The 17,048-nt window shown below is 64.9% G+C and overlaps 2 protein-coding genes and 1 long non-coding RNA gene across 16 annotated transcripts in view; 1 reads left to right on the top strand and 2 right to left on the bottom strand.

The window, feature by feature from the left end:
* Positions 1 to 4,861, bottom strand: part of SNED1 (sushi, nidogen and EGF like domains 1) — a 75,407-nt gene extending 70,546 nt beyond the window's left edge. For all 11 annotated transcript variants that reach the window (XR_011565987.1, XR_011565988.1, XR_011565991.1 and 8 more), the window contains exon 1: positions 4,317 to 4,861. Coding sequence is in view for 5 of the 11 variants with exons in the window: in XM_070787069.1 (XP_070643170.1) it covers positions 4,317 to 4,529 (213 nt within the window). In the remaining 6 variants the exon portion in view is untranslated. The remainder of the gene's footprint in view (positions 1 to 4,316) is intronic.
* A 3,692-nt stretch (positions 4,862 to 8,553) lies between these two features.
* Positions 8,554 to 17,048, bottom strand: part of CROCC2 (ciliary rootlet coiled-coil, rootletin family member 2) — a 68,259-nt gene continuing 59,764 nt past the window's right edge. For 3 of the 4 annotated variants that reach the window (XM_019958043.2, XM_070787065.1, XM_070787064.1), the window contains exons 26-27: positions 11,499 to 11,675; positions 8,554 to 10,572 (exon numbers count right to left, since the gene is read on the bottom strand). In XM_019958043.2, coding sequence (XP_019813602.2) covers positions 10,364 to 10,572; positions 11,499 to 11,675 — 386 coding nt within the window. In that variant the 3' untranslated portion in view covers positions 8,554 to 10,363. The remainder of the gene's footprint in view (positions 10,573 to 11,498; positions 11,676 to 17,048) is intronic. The other variant, XM_019958044.2, reaches the window with a different exon arrangement.
* On the top strand, positions 11,091 to 13,004 carry LOC139182322 (uncharacterized). Its single transcript, XR_011565986.1, has 2 exons — positions 11,091 to 11,384; positions 12,197 to 13,004. It is a non-coding gene; the product is annotated as an uncharacterized lncRNA (long non-coding RNA).

Here is a 17,048-nt window from a genome sequence, read left to right as displayed (position 1 = left end):
AGACTCACAGGACGCCTATAAGACACTGCTCACACTTTGGATCCACACTCGGCAAACGCTAGGATTCTGCCCTGCCTGCGTGACCGCGTTCCCTCTCCTGCTGCACAGACAGGTGTTTCCTGAACCGTGAAAGGAGCTTGCAGCAGTGACGGCCTTCACCCCGAAGCCAACAATGCGTCCATCCCCCCGGCAGGGACGATCCCTGCGGAGGACACGCACGGCGACCCAGCACTGGGCACGCAGAGCGTCCTCCGTGTGCATGCTGCGTCGCGCATTCACTCACGCCGGTGTGAACCCACTGGCTTCTCTTTACTTAACGGACTCAAGGCTGTCATTCCCACTGTTTTAATGCCTCACTCGTCCTCTGCGGCCACCGAGAGCCCCCAGCCGACAGCCTCTGTGCCCTGTCGCGGAGTCCTGATCATCCGTGGGTCACACGCCTCCTTTCTGGAGTGAGATTTCCCAGATTCATTTTCTTCTTTCCTGTGGGTGTCTGGGAGCCAGGATCCGGGCACTGGGCCTCTGAGTGGCCAGGGGGTCATGACTCCCTGCACTTCCCTCAGTGCATGATGTCCCCATGCACCTCCGTGCGCGCCCCCATCACAGTGTGCAAAGACAAACACACTTGTGTGGCAGCCTTCTGGCGGTCCTGATCCAGAGCAGGGTCACTGGGCTGCCCCGCGACACTCGCTTCCTCGACCGCTGCTGGCTCCCCGTCCTCCCCGGGCACCAGCAAGAAGGGGGCATCGGGAGGGGCCTGGCCAGGACCCTCCCTGCCCACCGGGGACTCATGCGTTTCTAAGCAGAGCTCAGCGGCCAGCTCTGCCTCCGTCTCACTGGTTTTGTCTGGGGGTCAGGTGGGTCTTGCAGACGTTTGGTGGGCAGATGCCGTGACAGGGCCAGCTGGACACCTGTCACTGGCGGGACAGGCTTGCAGAGCTGGGGGACCAGGCTCTCGGTGGAAGCCCCTCCCCTGGGTGGGTGGTCCAGGAGAGGCTAGGTGGGACTGTGCCCCAGGTGGGGCTGCCAGCGGGCCAGCAGATGCCAGGTGTTGAGCTAGCCCTTCCTGGGGCACCAGCCAGGGCACAGGCCAGGTCGACAGCCAGCAGGACTCGCCTGGGGCTCACAGGGCTCACTGCCCTCCTCGCCCACACGCTCCAGCTCCCACCCAGGGCTGGCCCCCGGGAACTGGCACCAGGGTGCCCCAGAGACCAGGACGGGGAAGACCCACGTTCGGTAGTCCAGGGGGTCACAGCTCCACAGGTGAGTGGCCAGGAGGGGCTGGAAGAGCCTCTGGGGGGTGGGCGGGGGCACACCAAGGTAGGGGGTGTACCACCTCGGGCACCACCCCCAACAGCTGTCTTAGAGACACAGCCACAGACCCCACGTCCACATCTCAGCCAGCGCACCCTAGCAGCAGACTGTGGGCCCTCCCAGGGTGCCCAGCACCTTCACAGATGCTGCCAGCCTGGCACTCCCTCCTGGGGGAGGGAAAAGAATCACTGCCTGAGGTGCTAGTGGGCGCCTGATGCCAGAGGAGCCAAGATCTCCCTCTGCGGCCTTCGGGGGGCTGCAGCTGGGGGCTTCTGCAGGGGCGTGGGGCCTCCGGCCACCACCGGGCCCTCTGAGGGTGTCTCAGCCCTCACACCGCCCCGAGTGGGCCCTGCCCCTTGGCCAGGCTGGCAGGCCAAGGTGCAGCCTCTTGTCTGGCTCCTGGTGAGGAGGGTTCCCCTCCACAGGGCGGCTGCCACCACCATGCCCGCTGGCAGTGTTGGCCTGGTCTGTGCTGAGAAGGGACTCTCGACAGTTCTCACAGCCTGATAAGTGCCGGCTACAGCTGCTGTGGCAAGATGAGGGGGCTTCCCAGAAGGGGGCCACCCCGTATGCAGCAGCACCGGGTCCGTTTCTCAGCAGAAAGCAGGGTCATGGTGTGAGCAGGGCCATGGTGTGAGCAGGGTCACAGTGTGGGCAGCGTCACGGTGTGGGCAGGGTCACGGTGTGGGCAGTGTCCTGGTGTGGGCAGCGTCACGGTGTGGTCAGCGTCACGGTGTGGGCAGCGTCACGGTGTGGTCAGCGTCACGGTGTGGTCAGCGTCAGGGTGTGGGCAGCGTCAGGGTGTGGGCAGGGTCACGGTGTGGGCAGCGTCCCGGTGTGGGCAGCGTCACGGTGTGGTCAGCGTCACGGTGTGGGCAGCATCACGGTGTGGTCAGCGTCACGGTGTGGGCAGCGTCACGGTGTGGGCAGCGTCAGGGTGTGAGCAGGGTCACGGTGTGAGCAGGGTCACGGTGTGGGCAGGGTCACGGTGTGGGCAGCGTCAGGGTGTGGGCAGCGTAAAGGTGTGGGCAGGGTCACGGTGTGGGCAGCGTCAGGGTGTGGGCAGGGTCACGGTGTGGGCAGCGTCAGGGTGTGGGCAGGGTCATGGTGTGCGCAGTGTCACGGTGTGCGCAGGGTCACGGTGTGAGCAGGGTACAGTGTGGGCAGCATCAGGGGCTGGGGCCTGCCTTCACCCACCCGTGTGCTCTCCCACTCCACAAACCGGCTCTTTGCGGAGCACTGGCTGGGGATAAGGGGGCAGAGGCCGGGGGCAGGGGCCCAGCCCTGGAGGGCTCTCCCTCAGCCCGGTGCTGGGCTGGGGGCTGGCCCGGAGGCGTCCACTCGGACGCAGCCGTCTGACCTACTTGTTTCGGAATCCCTTCCCTTCTCTGCCCTCAGTTCTAACCCTCTGCCCCGCTCCCTGCTCCGTCACGGGGCGCAGCAGTTATTTCAGGCAAGTGTCCTCGGGAGTCCGACTGTCTTCCCGGCGGAGCAGAGACAATGTGACGTGGGCCCTCTGTCCCCACGGCAGGTGTCGGGTCGTGTCAGTTTTGGGAGACAGAGCCTCTGGAGACACATATTTTGTTATGAACCGCAGGGCTGGTTTCTCCTGAACCCACGGGTCTTGCTAGCAGAGCTCTCCCCTTCAGAGCCCTTGCTCCCAGTTGTTTTGGCAGGGGTAGGTGTTTTTGGTGAGGCGGTTAAGAGAGTCAACTGTTTTAATCATGTTTTCACCTGTGACTTGGAGCCAGGTGGCTGAGCCTGGCCCGCGTGCTCAAGGAGCACTTGGACAGAATGCTCTGGAAAGATGGTGCCAGCGTGGGTTTTCCCACTTCTAGGGTGTATGGGCCTCCCTGGCTCCCAGAGACCCAGAGCTGCCCGCCCGCCCCGTGCTTCCGGAAGTCAGCCCGGCCCCTCTGTCCAAGGCCGGGCCCAGAGGGACGTTCAGTGGGTGGCACCGAGAGAGAATGGCTGTCCCCTCCCACCCGAGGCATCGGAGCAGCCCAGGCGGGAGAGGAAGAGGGGATGTGGGCTGAGCTGGGGTCAAGAGGGGCGGTGCTGATGGGGGTGAGTGACGGGGGAGGTGCTGATGGGGGTGAGTTGACGGGCGCGGGGGCGGGGGGGGGGGGCGCGGAGGGAGGGAGGCTGGCGGTGGAGGGGGTACTGGAAGGGGCTGGCGGGAACCGGGGTGGGAGGTTACAGGACTTCAGCCCCGCCCAGCACTTTTCCAGCCAGGATTTGGGGGACAGCGGGGTGCTGGCGCATGGCCCCCACCCCCCCACCCCCCGAGTGAATGCTCGATGCAACCCTGAGGCGCAACATTTCATTCCCTCGGTGGCCTGGGCCCCCCGCCCCCGGAGCGGAGGTGCTGTCCTTGAGTCTAGCCACCCCTACTCTCCTGCGCTCCCTCCGGGTGTCCCGGTGTGACGGTCTGGGCCTGAGTGGTCCCCCAGGCCCAGGAGAGTGACCGGGGGCTCAGAGAGGACCAGCCTGCCGGGTTCCCCAGAGCGCCCCTGAAGATCCCGGCAGGCCCCAGCCTCGGGGCAGTGGGCCTCAGGTGCCAAGCGCACGCGGGCCGTGTGGTCCTCAGAGGGGCTGGGACCTTGGCAGCCAAGCCAGGAACTGAAGGGGGGCGCGCCCCACTGGGAAATGCAGGACGCGCCGGCCCGCTGCCGCAGCGCTGTCGGTGAAGCACGCAGGACAGCCGACGGCCCACGCTGCGCAGGGTCGGCCCGCGACCCCAGCGCCGGGCGGTCGGGCAGGGAAAGGGGCAGCGGCGAGGCCCAGGTGGCCGGCCGGAGCTCGCATCCCCGCCCCGCCCGCCGCTCCCTCGGGCCGCTGTCCGGCCTTGGCCGCCGGAGGAGGAAGCGCTGTCCTCACTCCACCTCTGGCCGCCGCGGTGCCAAGTTGCTGGCGGCGGCGGGAGTCGGGGCGGCGGGCGGCGGGCAGCGGCCGGGGCGCAGCGCCCTCCCTGGCGCCCCCCGCGGGCTCGGGTTACTCACGTAGAGGCCGGAGTGCTCGGCGCCGAAGAACGGGAAGAGCACGGAGAGCGGCCGCAGCCCAGAGCCGCCGTCGTCCTGCTTGGGGGTGACCGCGTCGCCGCGCTCCGTGCCGAACGGGTAGAAGTCGGCGAGGGCCACCGCGCCGCGCGCCCCGCGCGCCCCGAGCCCCAGGGCCGCGGCCAAGAGCAGCGCCCAGGTGGCGCCGCGCAGCATCGCCGGGGGTCGGCGGGCGGGGACGGAGCGGGGACACACACAGCGGGGACGAGCCGGACACAGCGGGGACGGAGCGGGGACCCAGCGAAGACACAGCAGGGACAGAGAGGCGACGAGGCGGGGACGCAGGGGGACGGAACGGGGCTTTGCGGTCAGCGCGGGACGGAGCGAGGCCGCGGTGGGGAGTGACCCGCAGGGCCGGGCGGGCGTGCGGGCAGCGCGGCCGCGCCGTAGGTAGGTGTACTCCCGGGTCGCGCCCGCCCTGCCGGCAGGGCCGCGCTCGGGTCGCCTCTTTCGGAGGAAGGCGCCGGGCGGGACCGCGCTGGAGGCCGGACCCGCCCCTGTGGCCGCGATTTAAATATCCAGCCGGCGGTCACTCGGGCCTGGGCGGGGCCGGGGCCGGGCCATGCAAATTAGGCGGCTCTTAAAGCGTCAGGCCGACGGCGGGCCCAGCCCTCGCCCAGCGCCCCCGGAGTGGCCCACCCCTTCCTCCTCCGTGGGTCCCCTGCCGCCCGCGTGGGGCCAGCCCAGAGGAAGCGACTTGTCCACAAAGAGGTCCCGGAACAGACCCTCAGGCCTGCATGGGTTACTGGGCCTGGGGGGCAGGTTTCCCCCGGGGTGGGGGCGGCCTTTTCAGGCCCCTGACCCCCAGGGGACCTGGCCACCGACCTGCCAGAGTGTCGTGGATCAGGGGCCACCCTGACTGGCAGTGCCTGAATGGGCTCCTCCGGAAGCGGCCAGAGGCTGCATCCACGCTCCACCCCGCACCCCAGCCCTGAGGCTTGCCATCCGGTTTTATGAGCGGAGGACCTGGCCTGGGAGAATGCAGGGCATGAAGAAAAGTTTCCGCCCTGCGTGGCCTAGTCAGGAGAATACTGGTGGAGATGGTTTTGGGGACCTAAGGAAACCTCACAGCAGGGGAGTCCGGGGCGAAACCTGCGGGGAGCATCCCTCTTCCAGGGTGGCTGGTCCCTGCTGGCCTGCGGGCACGATGCTGCGTGGGCAGGGGCAGGACATAGAGAGCCCACAACTGAGCTTCTGTCTCCAGTCTGCGGCCACCCTGGCCCTCCTCCTGCCGCCAGGCCCACTGCCCTGAGAATCAGACCCTGAGTGTTTGTCCCCACGGGGGCTGGCATCTGGGCCCCCAGTGCAGGGCTGGAGCCCGGCACCTCTCCCCATCCCTGCTCGCAGGTGCTAGTGCGGGCTGATATATGACCACAAGCCAAGCCTGGGGCCCCTGAAGACTAGGGTGCGCGGCTCAGAGATGAGCAGAGAGCAGCAGGGACAGCAGCTCTCACCAGCTGGGCTGTTTGACACTTGGCTTCGTGCTTCTCTGTATTTTCTCAAATGTCCTCAACAAGCATGTATCACTTTGCAGTCAGAGCAAGGCACACTAAATGTGACTTCTAAGAGCTAGTGGAGGGGTCCTGTATGTGTGAGCGTATGACTGGGGGTCACAGGTTTACACATCACCCCCGTGATGTTCATGCCCTCCAGGCTGGTCAGGTGCCGAGTCAGGGTCAGGTGCCGAGTTTCAGGAGGCACCCACTGTGGCTGATCCCCTGCTGGCACCACCCTGAGAGGGACCGTCCCTCCAGTCCCACTGTAGCCCCATCCTGCTCAGTTGTGTGAGGGCCGGCCCTGGGTCAGGCTGCTGCCTTGGAGACCCCCGGGGCAGCAGGACAACTGTGGCTCCAAAAACACGCAGGATGAGAAAGGCCATGGCCGCACATGTTTGCGGGAGAAATTCAGAGATGACACCCAACTGCAGGACCTGCCCTGGGAGCAGACTCCAGTGCCACAGGGCTCTCAGCGGGGGCCGGGGGTGGGGGTGGGGAAATGCCCGTGTACACACATGCACACACACCCCATCACACACACACATCCATCCATACACATGCACACACACATGTCCACACACACACACCCCAGCACACACACCACACATACCAGCACACACACACCCCAGCACACACACACCCAGCGCGCGCGCACACACACATACATACACATGCACACACACATGCCCACACACACTCATCCCAGCACACACACACACACACACACACATACACACCCCCAGCACACACACACATACACACACACGCACACACACATGTCCACACACACATGCACCCCAGCGCACACACACACACACATGCTGGCACACACACACATACACACCATCACACACACATATACATATACACACTCACATGCACCCCCCACACACACACTAGCACACACACACACACATGCTGGTGCACACACACATGTACATGCATACACATGTACACCAGCACATACACCTTACACACCCCCACACACATGTGCACACACACACCAGCGCACACACACACACTGGTGCACACACACATACACACATCCACACCCTGGCACACACGGGCATTTCCCTGAACCCCTCCTTGGCACCCTGCTGGCTCAGCTGCAGAGGGGGGAGGTGGGGGAAGCCCAGAGGCCAGCAGCACAGAGGTCACGGCCAAGGTCAGAGGAGGGGTGTGGCAGCCTCGCCCTCCTGGGACAGGAAGGTTGCTCCTGAGCCTCACTGGCAAAGGCAGGGAGGGGGCAGGACATGACCCCCACGGGGTCGCCAGAGGGCAGAGGGGCCAGAAGGCTGGTCCCCATGGTGGGAGCCCGGGAGGACGTGCTTTTCCATGTGTGGCTTTCGGTGGGAACCGGGCAGCGTCTGCCAGCTGCGCGGTGGGCTCGGAGCCCAGCGGGGAGCCCAGCAGAAGCCTGCCCCTGTTTGTTTCCTCAGGGGGGAGGGCCGGGGGCCCCACCCTGACAGGGAGGCGGCCGGGGTGGGGTCCTCCAGGCTGACCGTGGACCCCTGTTGAACGTGCCCACCTCCTGCAGGGGGTGCGGGGGGGGCCCCTCCCCCTGCTGCATTTCCTGCTCTGGGTGGGATGCCGGGGACCCTAGCAAAGGCTCACTTCGGGGCTAAGTTTTGGGTTCACCTGGGCGCCTTGGTGCTCAGCAGACACGCCCAGGAAGGACTATTTCTCCAGGCTCAGTGGGAGCGGCTGGCCCAGACAGGGCCTCAACCCGCCTCCCAAGGGAGTCCTCTTGCACTTTGTGAGATGCCCAGGCCTGGGCCCCCCGGAGAGCTGGCATGCTTGGTCTGGGTGGGGCCAGCGGCAAGCGGAACCCCGCAAGGCTGTACTTCCCAGGCACAGGCCTGCTGAGCCTCCAGGGCCCTCACCCTGGGCTATGTGCAGTCCCTTTTGGGAGACTTGGAGTTAACAGGAGGCTCCACCACGCTGGGCATTACATTTCAAACACAGTCACACACACACACACTCCACAGGCGCAAGAGAGAAAAAATAATTCTTTTTTCCAGGTGCTAAAAATATTATCAGGAAATACTTTTTAGCAATGTGCTGTTTCAGGTTCCCCTCCGGACTCAAGGGTGCCTTTGTCTTTGCCACAGAAAGTCCACATTTATCAAAACCAAAATCATTTTATCAAGCAGGCTCGTGTTTTGCGACCGGGAAACCTGAGCCTCCCCAACAGGCCTGTGACATTTTAATTTAGGGCCTGAGTGTGTGTGCAATTTAGATAGGGAGCCCCGAGCTGGACTTGGGACACCCCAGGACCCCATGCCGGCCAAGGTGGGGCGTGTTCCCCCACTGGAACCTGGCCAGGTGGGCTGGTCCCTGCAGGGCGGGGGCGGGGGCTCCAGCAGGGCTGCTAGGGGCAGAAGCCAGCTGGCTGCATCCCCAACTCTCTCTCCCTCTCCCCAGAGCCATGGGGCTTCCACACAGGTGACACCCCAGGGAGACCCTTATCTGCTCCAAGAATGAGGTCAGCAGGTCACAGAGCCTGGAGGGCAGGCGGGGTCCTGCTCCTGGGGAGCCCGCCGGGTGCGGTCGTGACACTGAGAGGCGGGCTGGGGCAGCTGGTGCATGGAGCAGAGGGGTGCCTGGGTCCCGGGCGCACAGCCATCCGCACAGGCGCGGTGACCATCAGACTTTCACACAGAAGCTACGTGCTCACCGCTGGAAATGTTTAAGAAAACAGTTTACTTCCATTAGAAAAATCCTTTTACCTAAATATACAACTTTATGTTGAACAAGTGAAAATAGTGTCTCCTCCACTGGTTGAACTTTCACTGAAATATGACAAATCCTAGAGGGTCCCAGGCACGTAAGGTCTCCTGGGAGCAGCCAGGCAAGGAGGCTCTGGGAATCACCAGGAGAACGTCGGTCCAAGCCCAGGTGGCTCGCAGGTCAGTGCTGGGAGATCTCTCCGATCCCTCCTGCATCTGGGCTCTGTTCCTCTTTCATCCGTGGGCGCCCACTGAGCACCTCCTCTGCACGGGGAGCTTTGGTCCAGGTGTGCGACCCCGAGAGGCCAGGCCCGCAGAGAGGAGAGCGTCGATGCCGACTCGTCTCCGGCTGTGCTTGTCTACTTCCTCTCCACCCACCGCCCCATGGTCCCTCCTCCACAGGGAGCGGACTGCCAGGTCCCTGGCCACCAGGCCAGGGAGGAAGGGAAGAGGCCCTGAGTGTCACATGTTGTCTCATGGCCTTCCCCTCCCGTCTGTATGATGTTCTCCAGCGGTGGCCTGGGGGGTGGTGTCTCTGGGTTGCTCTTTGCTCTCTAACCGGCTGCAGCAGTGGGTGGCCGTCTGGGTGCATCTACCACCACCAACACCTCCTTTGCCCGGATCATCACTGCTAATGGGTCAGCACACTCTTCACCGCACTCTGGGAGTTGGTGATGGACAGGGAAGCCTGGTGTGCAGCAGTCCATGGGGTTGCAAAGAGTGGGACACGACTGAGTGACTGAACTGAATTGAACACTCTTCCGCTCTGAGCCTGGGTCGAACTTCAGAATCCTTCTCAACACAGCCACCGATAATTGGACAGACTCGACGGGCGGAATGGAGCATGTTTGGCCACCTCTCTCTAGACACTGCTTTTGCACAGTTTACAACATACAGTCACCCCATGACTAAGTTCCGTTCGAGAGGAGGCCCTGGCAGGACAGCCTGTGTTACAGGCTGGGTCCCTGTCACCGCAGACAGGTGGCTGGTGTCACACGCTTGGGCCGCAGCTCACATGACGGGGCCGGGGGGGCTCGGCCAGCTTCAGCCCTCTCGCCCCCAGGAGCCCAGATGGGGTGCGGCTGGCGCCTGTGCTCGAGGAATGTCCTGGGCTGGCTGGCGCCCACAGATGTTGTCAACACGTCACTTATGAGACCAGAGGCCGTTTGGAGCGGAACCAGATCACCCTGACCCGTGTTCATGGGAAAAGGGAGAAGAACACTGGCAGGTGAACCGCCCGGCCGAAGATGGCTGCCCTGGTCTCCGTGGCAACCGGGGCTGGATTCCCGCAGGAATTTTCCCGGCGTTTATGGGCTGGGAACTCGGGTGGTTCTCTAACAACTCTAACTTTTACACCCCAGTGCCTCTCGCGGCCAGTGAATCACGGGGACCAGACTCTGAGTCACTTCCAGCCACCTGCCACCGTGACGGCCCTGCAGTTCCTGGAGACAGAGCCGGGCTGCCTCTGGGTGCGGGGAGGTGGTGGCTGGGTCTTGCAGGACATTATGTTTTTGGCTCCAGTTGGTGGAAATGTTCTCCACGTGTTTCCCTGTGTTTACAGAGCTGAGGGCACGGAATGCAGCCCGCGTGCGGAAGTCGGCCTGCCGGGACCTGGCCCGGTCAGCACACCCGCCCGGTGCCAGGGCGGACGCGGGCGCAGGGAGGCCCCGTGCAGCTGGCGGGGGGGCCTGTCACAGAGCAGGGCCCAGAGCTTGGTCCTCGCCTGCCAGGGCCCGGGGTCCTGAGGGCCGGGGGAGCTTGGCAGTCAAGGGTCAGAGGGCGCCGCTGACTCCAGGGCGCCCCTCAAGCTTGGGTCCCTGCTGAGCGGCGGTTCTGCTGCCTGCTGGTCAGGGCTGGGGCGGCCTGGCCACCTGGGCTTGGGAGCCGCCTTTACTTCTTGGCCCGGAAGGCCTGGAGGAGGCAGGCTCGCTGCCACTGCACGTCCCGGTCCAGCGGCTGCCTCCGGTTGGCCACCTGCGGACGGGCAGGAGCTCAGGCGGGCGGGCGGGCCCCGTGGCTGAGCACCATGACCAGAAGGACTGGGAGGCCACGGTCCCTGGCTCCCGAGGTGGGTGTGCCTGCGGAGAAGCTCCAGGCAGATGGCAGACACACCAGCAGCCGACAGGGTGTTTGGTCCTACCTGTGATCAGGGTCACCACCACTGCGTCCTGGGGACCGAGGTGACCGCCCACCCCAGTGGTTGGACCCCTTCCGCAGAGCCACGACGAGGACAAAGAGCTCCTCGGCTGGTGAACCGAGCCCATGTGGCCTGGAGGGCACTGCTCAGGGGGAATAGGCTTCACTACGGGTCCAGGCCTCAGGTTCCTCATCTGGGAAATGGGGGTTTTGACCAGGTGGCTCCCTGGTGTCTGAGAGCTCAGAGCACATGGGGCAGCCTTGACCAGCATGTGTGTGTTTGCGTGCATGCATGCACACTTGCACGAGTGTGCACGCATGTGTGTGCAGGTGTGTGTGCATGCACATGTGTCTGTATATGCACGCGTGCACACGTGCATGTGTGTGTGCATGTGTGTGCATGCATGTGTGTGCGCGTGGGTGTGGGAGGGGCAGAGTTACATGCTCAAGGTGCTGTTCTGCTTTGTGCCCACCCCGTCCCCCACACACACTGCTGACCTGTCCCCGACTCTAGAGCCACCATGGTGCAGTGTGCCAGGCGCGTCTGGACACTTCACACCCAGCGACCTCTGACTGCGGGACTGTCCCCACCCCTCTTGATGGGGGTCGATGGTGGCGTGGAGAGGGCGGTGACCTGCCTCCGCCCCTCAGTGAGTGTGGGGTGACGGGAGGACACAGTGGGGGCCCTGGGGTGGCCTGGAGGAGCTCAGGCTGAGGCCAGGTGGGCACAGCGCCCCCTTCCCTGTGCACCCCTGCCAGCCCACCTGCCCCTCCAGCATCTTCGCCTGCCGCTGCTCCCTCTCTCGGGACGCCGGGGCCTGTGCAGCCTGTGGTCGGGCTCTGTGCAGGCGCTCCGTCTCTGCAGCTTGGAGTCACTGGTACCGGGCCGCCAGCTCCTGGAGCCACTGGGCGTGGGCCTGCTCCAGCTCTGCCATCTGGACCTGGGGGAAACCCCAGGCACCTCACTGCCCACCCCGGGCTGGGCTGCGCAGAGGCCCGGGGCATCCAGGTGGCCCCACTGCCCTCTGTGGGGGTCCAGGCACCCTCCTGGACCGGCAGGTGGGCTTGGGGTTTTGTACACGCATTCGACCTCTGGGCCTTGTCTGGGCTGGAATCCCGCCCACAGGCCTCCAAAGAGAGACTTGCGTCTGTTTTAATGGTGTCCTTCTCTCCACTTGGCTGGACTGTGGGTCCCACAGGCATCACGAGCTGAGGCTTGCCCCTCCCCTACTTGCCAATCCCCTGTCTGGTGATGGGGGGGCTGTCAGTGGGGGAAGGGCAGGCACCCCGGTACACACAGAGCACCCCCAGACCGGCCTGCAGGCCAGCTGACCCTGTGTCCCCCACACTGCCCCCAGTGGGGGAAGGGCAGGCCTACCTGACCCTGTGTCCCCCACACTGCCCCCTCTTCTGGCCCATGCATTGGCTTACAGGTCCTTGACTGCTCCCCCCACTCCTGCAGGGCCATGGAACCCTGAGACCTGAGGGGTCTCCCTGGCAGAGCCCCCTGCTGCCCGGGGCTTTGTCTCCACACTGTTCTGCACCGGAGAGGTCCAGCCTGTCTGTCCCAAGTGTGAGCTCATACCCATCGGACAGACCCAGCTTCCGGGACCCACAGTCACCTAGACCCTCCAGCCCCTGGGCCCTCAGTCTGCCTGCCTGGGGACTGCCCTGCTTGGGCACAGCCCTTCCTGGCCCCACCCCCGCCACGCCCCACAGAGGGTCATGGAAGAGCTGGGGTAGATGGTCTGTCACCGGTCACCGAAAGAACACACGATCTTTGGGGGAAGGTTTAGGGGCTCCTTTTGCCCCTGTGGGGATGGTCCCTTTGGAGGAAGCAGCTGACACTCAGGGCAGACCTGGCCTGGCTGTCAGTCACCGGGGCAGGATGGGAACCTGGGCCCCGACCAGGACCCATCTCCACTACTCCAGCTCTGGGCCGGGTGGGGCAGTGGTCAGGGGCCATCTGGCCAGTCCCTGCTTCTGAGCCTCCTCGACCCGCCCCCCTGCCCTCTGGACAGGCCTGGCCTCTGGGGGGCCCTGGGACAGGGCAGGCAGGTCTGGAGGGCAGAGGGCCAGAGGCCATACTACAGCAGCAAAGAGTCTTTTCTTCTTCAGGGCTGAGGGAAGGCAAGAGTCCCCCTCCACTGCAAAAGGAAGTCCTGTTTGTTTAAAAATCCAGTTACACTCCTGGATATGCATGTTAAAAAGAGGAGAGAAAAGTGAAATCCAAAATAAATAAACGGCTGCATCCGGGTTTCCCCTCCTGAGACACCAGTAAAGGGTTTATGGGCTTTGGGCCCCTCACAGCTGACCTCCTGGAACTCATTAGCTGCTCCTCTCCTCCCCCCGGGCTCCAGGGCTGCTGCCCGAGGCGGTGCCATCTGGGCCTCCCGGACCCCCAGGCTCCCTACCCTGAGTGGCCACGGAGCCCTCGAGTTCCCCAGCTCAGCACAGGGTCATGCTGACTGGGCCTGGCTGGCCAACCCTCCTCTGCGGGAGGGTAAGTGGCCTTGTGTGGGTAGGCTGGCCGCTGGCTTTCAGTGACCGTCCTGATCAGCTGGCCCCTGAGCCTCCATCCTGACCCCAATTCTGTCCCCAGGGTCCCCGCCTCCCACTGCCGCCCCACTGACCCGGCCACTTCCCTCTGGAACGCCCTCCTGTCCCTGAGCCCACCTCAGCTGGACAGCGTGCCCCGGGTGGTGCCCTGCCGGTGGGGCCTTGCTGTCCTGCCTTGGGGCTTGAGGGCCAGTCTGCTCCGGAGCCCACCCTCCTCGTCATCACCAGCGGGGGGCACAGGCAGTCGTCAGCCCCTGCGGGGACCCTGCTGCCCCTGGTTCTGCTCGCAGGCACCCTATCCTGCCCTGCTGTGGCGGCGGCCTCTGCCTCTCCTCCCGCCCTGAGCCAGCCCTCCTCATTCCGCGTTCCTGTCCACACGGCCCCCACCCCATCTTTGTCCTTCCAAGTCCAAGAGCCCTGGGCACGGTCAGCTTCTCACGCATCCCAGCGGCCATGACTACGTGCTGATACGGCCAAGCCTGGCCTTTGTGTGCCCGGGTCCTTCTGCCCTTGGCTCAGGATACCCAGACAAGCCCTGCCCCACTGTGGAACTGGTCTGTGCAGGACCCCGCGGGGCAAGCGACCCTCAACAAGCTCAGGGATCCACCGGCCCATGGGGCCCCCACAAAGTCCAGGGTTGAACACTGGACCCTGTGCCCCCGTCTGAGAGGCTCTGGCTGGACACCATCACCAGGACCTTCATGAGGGACAAACCCTCCCTTCTCTGGCCAGGGCCAGCTCAGAGACAGCAGGGGCAGCGGCTGCACCTGGTCATCTGTGCCCACACTTCCGGGCACCAGGGCGGCAGGACACACCCTCCAGGGGACTCGGGTTCCAGGGGTGGGCGGCTGCGTGCTAGGGCCACACAGCTCCAGGCAGCACTGGCTCACGCAGCGGGGACCACGTGGGATGGGAGGTGATTGCCATGACTGGGAGCTTCCCTGGGGACAGCAAAGGTAGGGCTGGGGTCACACTGCGGAGGGGCGGGGAGGTCCACGGGCGGCCTGCCAGCCCTGGGCTGACGCTGAGCTTGGCGGCAGGCAGACAGGCCCGGGGCAGGCATAGCCCCCAATCGCAGGTTGAGACAGAGAAGCCCATCCAAGCCTGTGCCTCCCCCGACCCAGGCCCTGCACGTCTCATTCCCTGTCTCCCCACCCCCATCTCTCCAGAGACCACCCCCTCCACCCCCCTGATTCCCGGGGCCTCGCCCGGCGCCCCGCGAGCTCCCCCTGCAGGCGGGCCGTCCGGGGCTCAGCGCGGCCGCCCCTCCCGCAGGACGCACCTCTCCGAACCGCGCGGCGCGAGCTCCCTGCTGCCGGGCCGAGCGCCTGGACAGAGCGCAGGCGGCGCGTGGACCAGACGCTCCGCCCTGAGGCTGGGCCCCTGGCCCGGCTCATGATCCTCCCTGAAGGTACATGTCCACTGTCCCCCTGCTGTCCTCGTCGGGGCACCCGCCGTGGAGCGGCCAACCTCAGGCCCCCGACTCCCGGCGCGCTCCTCCCGCCTGGGTTTCCCCTGCTGTCCGCTGGGGGCTGGATGCCTGACGCCAGCCCCTAGCGTCTCCCTGGATGTCCCGTCACACACCGTCACACACCGAGGGACTAATTCTGAAGGAAGGCAGGACCATGCCCCCAGGGGCCCCTCCCCTGCCACCGGGGCTCCCGAGTGCCCTCAGGCTTCCAGCCCCTGCGCTGAGCGGCTGCTCCAGAGGCCCGCCCCTCCCTGCGCCGGGGCCCTGGCTGCGCCCCCAGCTCCCATCCAGCCCATCCAGGCCCAGCCGCAGCGTCTGGCTGCTCCTGGGGAAGGCAGACTCAGGCAATCCTGGGGGCACAGCCCAGGTGTGCTCCAGAGGACGCGACGGCACCAGGTGTCTGCCTGGACCACGTGCAGGGGCGGCGTGTAAAGAAGCAAGAACAGGCCGAGTACAGTGGGCACCCCTCAGACAGTTCGGTGCCACGTCTGGTGGGGAGAGTTCTAGAAGGAGGCCTTGTTGGCCTTCTGTGGGCAAAGGCACTTCCCTGTGGTCAGAGTGGCCTCGGAAGACAAGCGTCGTCCCTGCCCCACTCCCGGAGCTTGGAATAAAGACCCCAGTAGTCCTCGGAAGCTCGCCGGCCTGTGGGGCTTGGCCCTATGCCCACCACGTGCGCCCTGCTTCCTCGGGGCTCGTCGTGTGCTCCTGGGACGCTGGGGCTTCCTCCTCAGCCCGAGCCTGGTGCTGCCCACTGCCTTCCTAGCCTGACAGCCCAGGGCCACGAGCCCGCCCGCCCTCCACCCGGCTCAGAGCCTCGGTGAGAGGCGATGGTGCCCTGTGTCCGGGGCTGGAGCCAGCACAGTGGGCCTGGGCCTCTGGGAATGCATGGTGTCCTATTGTGGGCGGCTGAGCGGGAAGGCGGAGGTGAGGGGGCGAGGGAGGCGAACTGGGCTCCCCGAGATTGTCCTCAGGGAGCCCGCGGCGGCTCGGGCTAGGAAGGGGCGGCAAATGGACTTTAGAGCAGAGAGAAGAGGAGACACAGCCCCGGGAGGCTCAGCGAGCTGGCACAGCTCAGGAGGGACAGGGGGGCCCCTTGTGCGGGATGCTCCAGAGGCCGGAGAATCAGGCCCCAAAGGACCCTCTGGACCGGACCAAGTTGCTGGTGGTCTCTGTGTGTGAGGCGGCGGGGTTGGGGCGCTGAAGGTCTGGGGACAGGAGGCGGGCAGCCCTTCCAGAAACCTGGCTGGGGGAGGGGAGACGGGACAGCGGCGAGGGGCGGGGTGTGGGTTGTGGGGGGCACAGAGCCAGAGAGGGGACCCGAAGGCAGAGACCCTGATGACCCACCAGGCTCAGCCCTCGGGTTACAGGCTCAGGCAGCAGACTCGTGGTTCACAAGGAGCGGGGTGACTAAGGGGCTCTCACAGCCTTTCCCGGTCAGTTTTCACTGAATGCGGGAGGAGGACGGGCTCAGGGGAGGGCAGGGCCGTGACTGGGGTCCCGTCCCAGGCTGGGTGAGGAAGGCAGGCAGAGTGGCCCTGCATGGATTTTTGGGGTTCTGACTATTTAGGACTTTAACTAAAGAAGGAGAGCAACGCTTGTACCTAAAATTGAAGTTTCACCCTTCTTTGTAATTTTGGAAATGACAGTTTTCTGTTTGTATACATTTTCCAGTAGAAAAGCAGAAGTTTCCCTCAAATATGGCTTAACCGTTTCACGGTCTTAAGGAGGCACAGGCACTCCTGTGGAGCATTACGCTGCTCTTGTGCTGACGCGGCTTGTACAGGATTCTGTAACTGGAATGATTGCGGTACTAATGGCATGGGCCCCCTTCATGTGCCCCACTGAGTCGGTCTCCTCCTTGGGTGGCTTTTCTGAGCCCTGATCCTGAGACAGGTGGGGGCTGGCCGAGCCAGCGTCACCAGCCCACAGCACTCAGAGTGGGGTGCAGCTGCAGGCATGCACGCCGCCCAGCCCTCCTGCCCAGGCTTGACAGCCCACTCCGGCAGCTCCTGGGTTTGAGGAAGGGGCTGGGGCTTCGTGTGCACCCTTGGACCAGCTCCCAGCCTGGGTTTCCGTCCTGTGGACGGGTGTGATGCGATTTCATGGGGTTCCTGTCGGGACCAAGGGAAGGATAGGAGAGCTGTGGGGTCCCCCCTCGTATGAGGGCTGCCGGAACACGGGGGTCACAGAGGCGGAAACGCCTCAGGCACCAGCACTGCAGGCGGGGGTGACACTCATCACCCAGCCTGTTGCACAAGAGCAGAGCCTGCTGCTACCCCCAGCC

Source organism: Bos indicus, chromosome 3 (assembly GCF_029378745.1).
Source record: "Bos indicus isolate NIAB-ARS_2022 breed Sahiwal x Tharparkar chromosome 3, NIAB-ARS_B.indTharparkar_mat_pri_1.0, whole genome shotgun sequence".
NCBI lineage: Eukaryota > Metazoa > Chordata > Mammalia > Artiodactyla > Bovidae > Bos > Bos indicus.
This window is presented reverse-complemented; position numbering and strand designations above follow the sequence as displayed.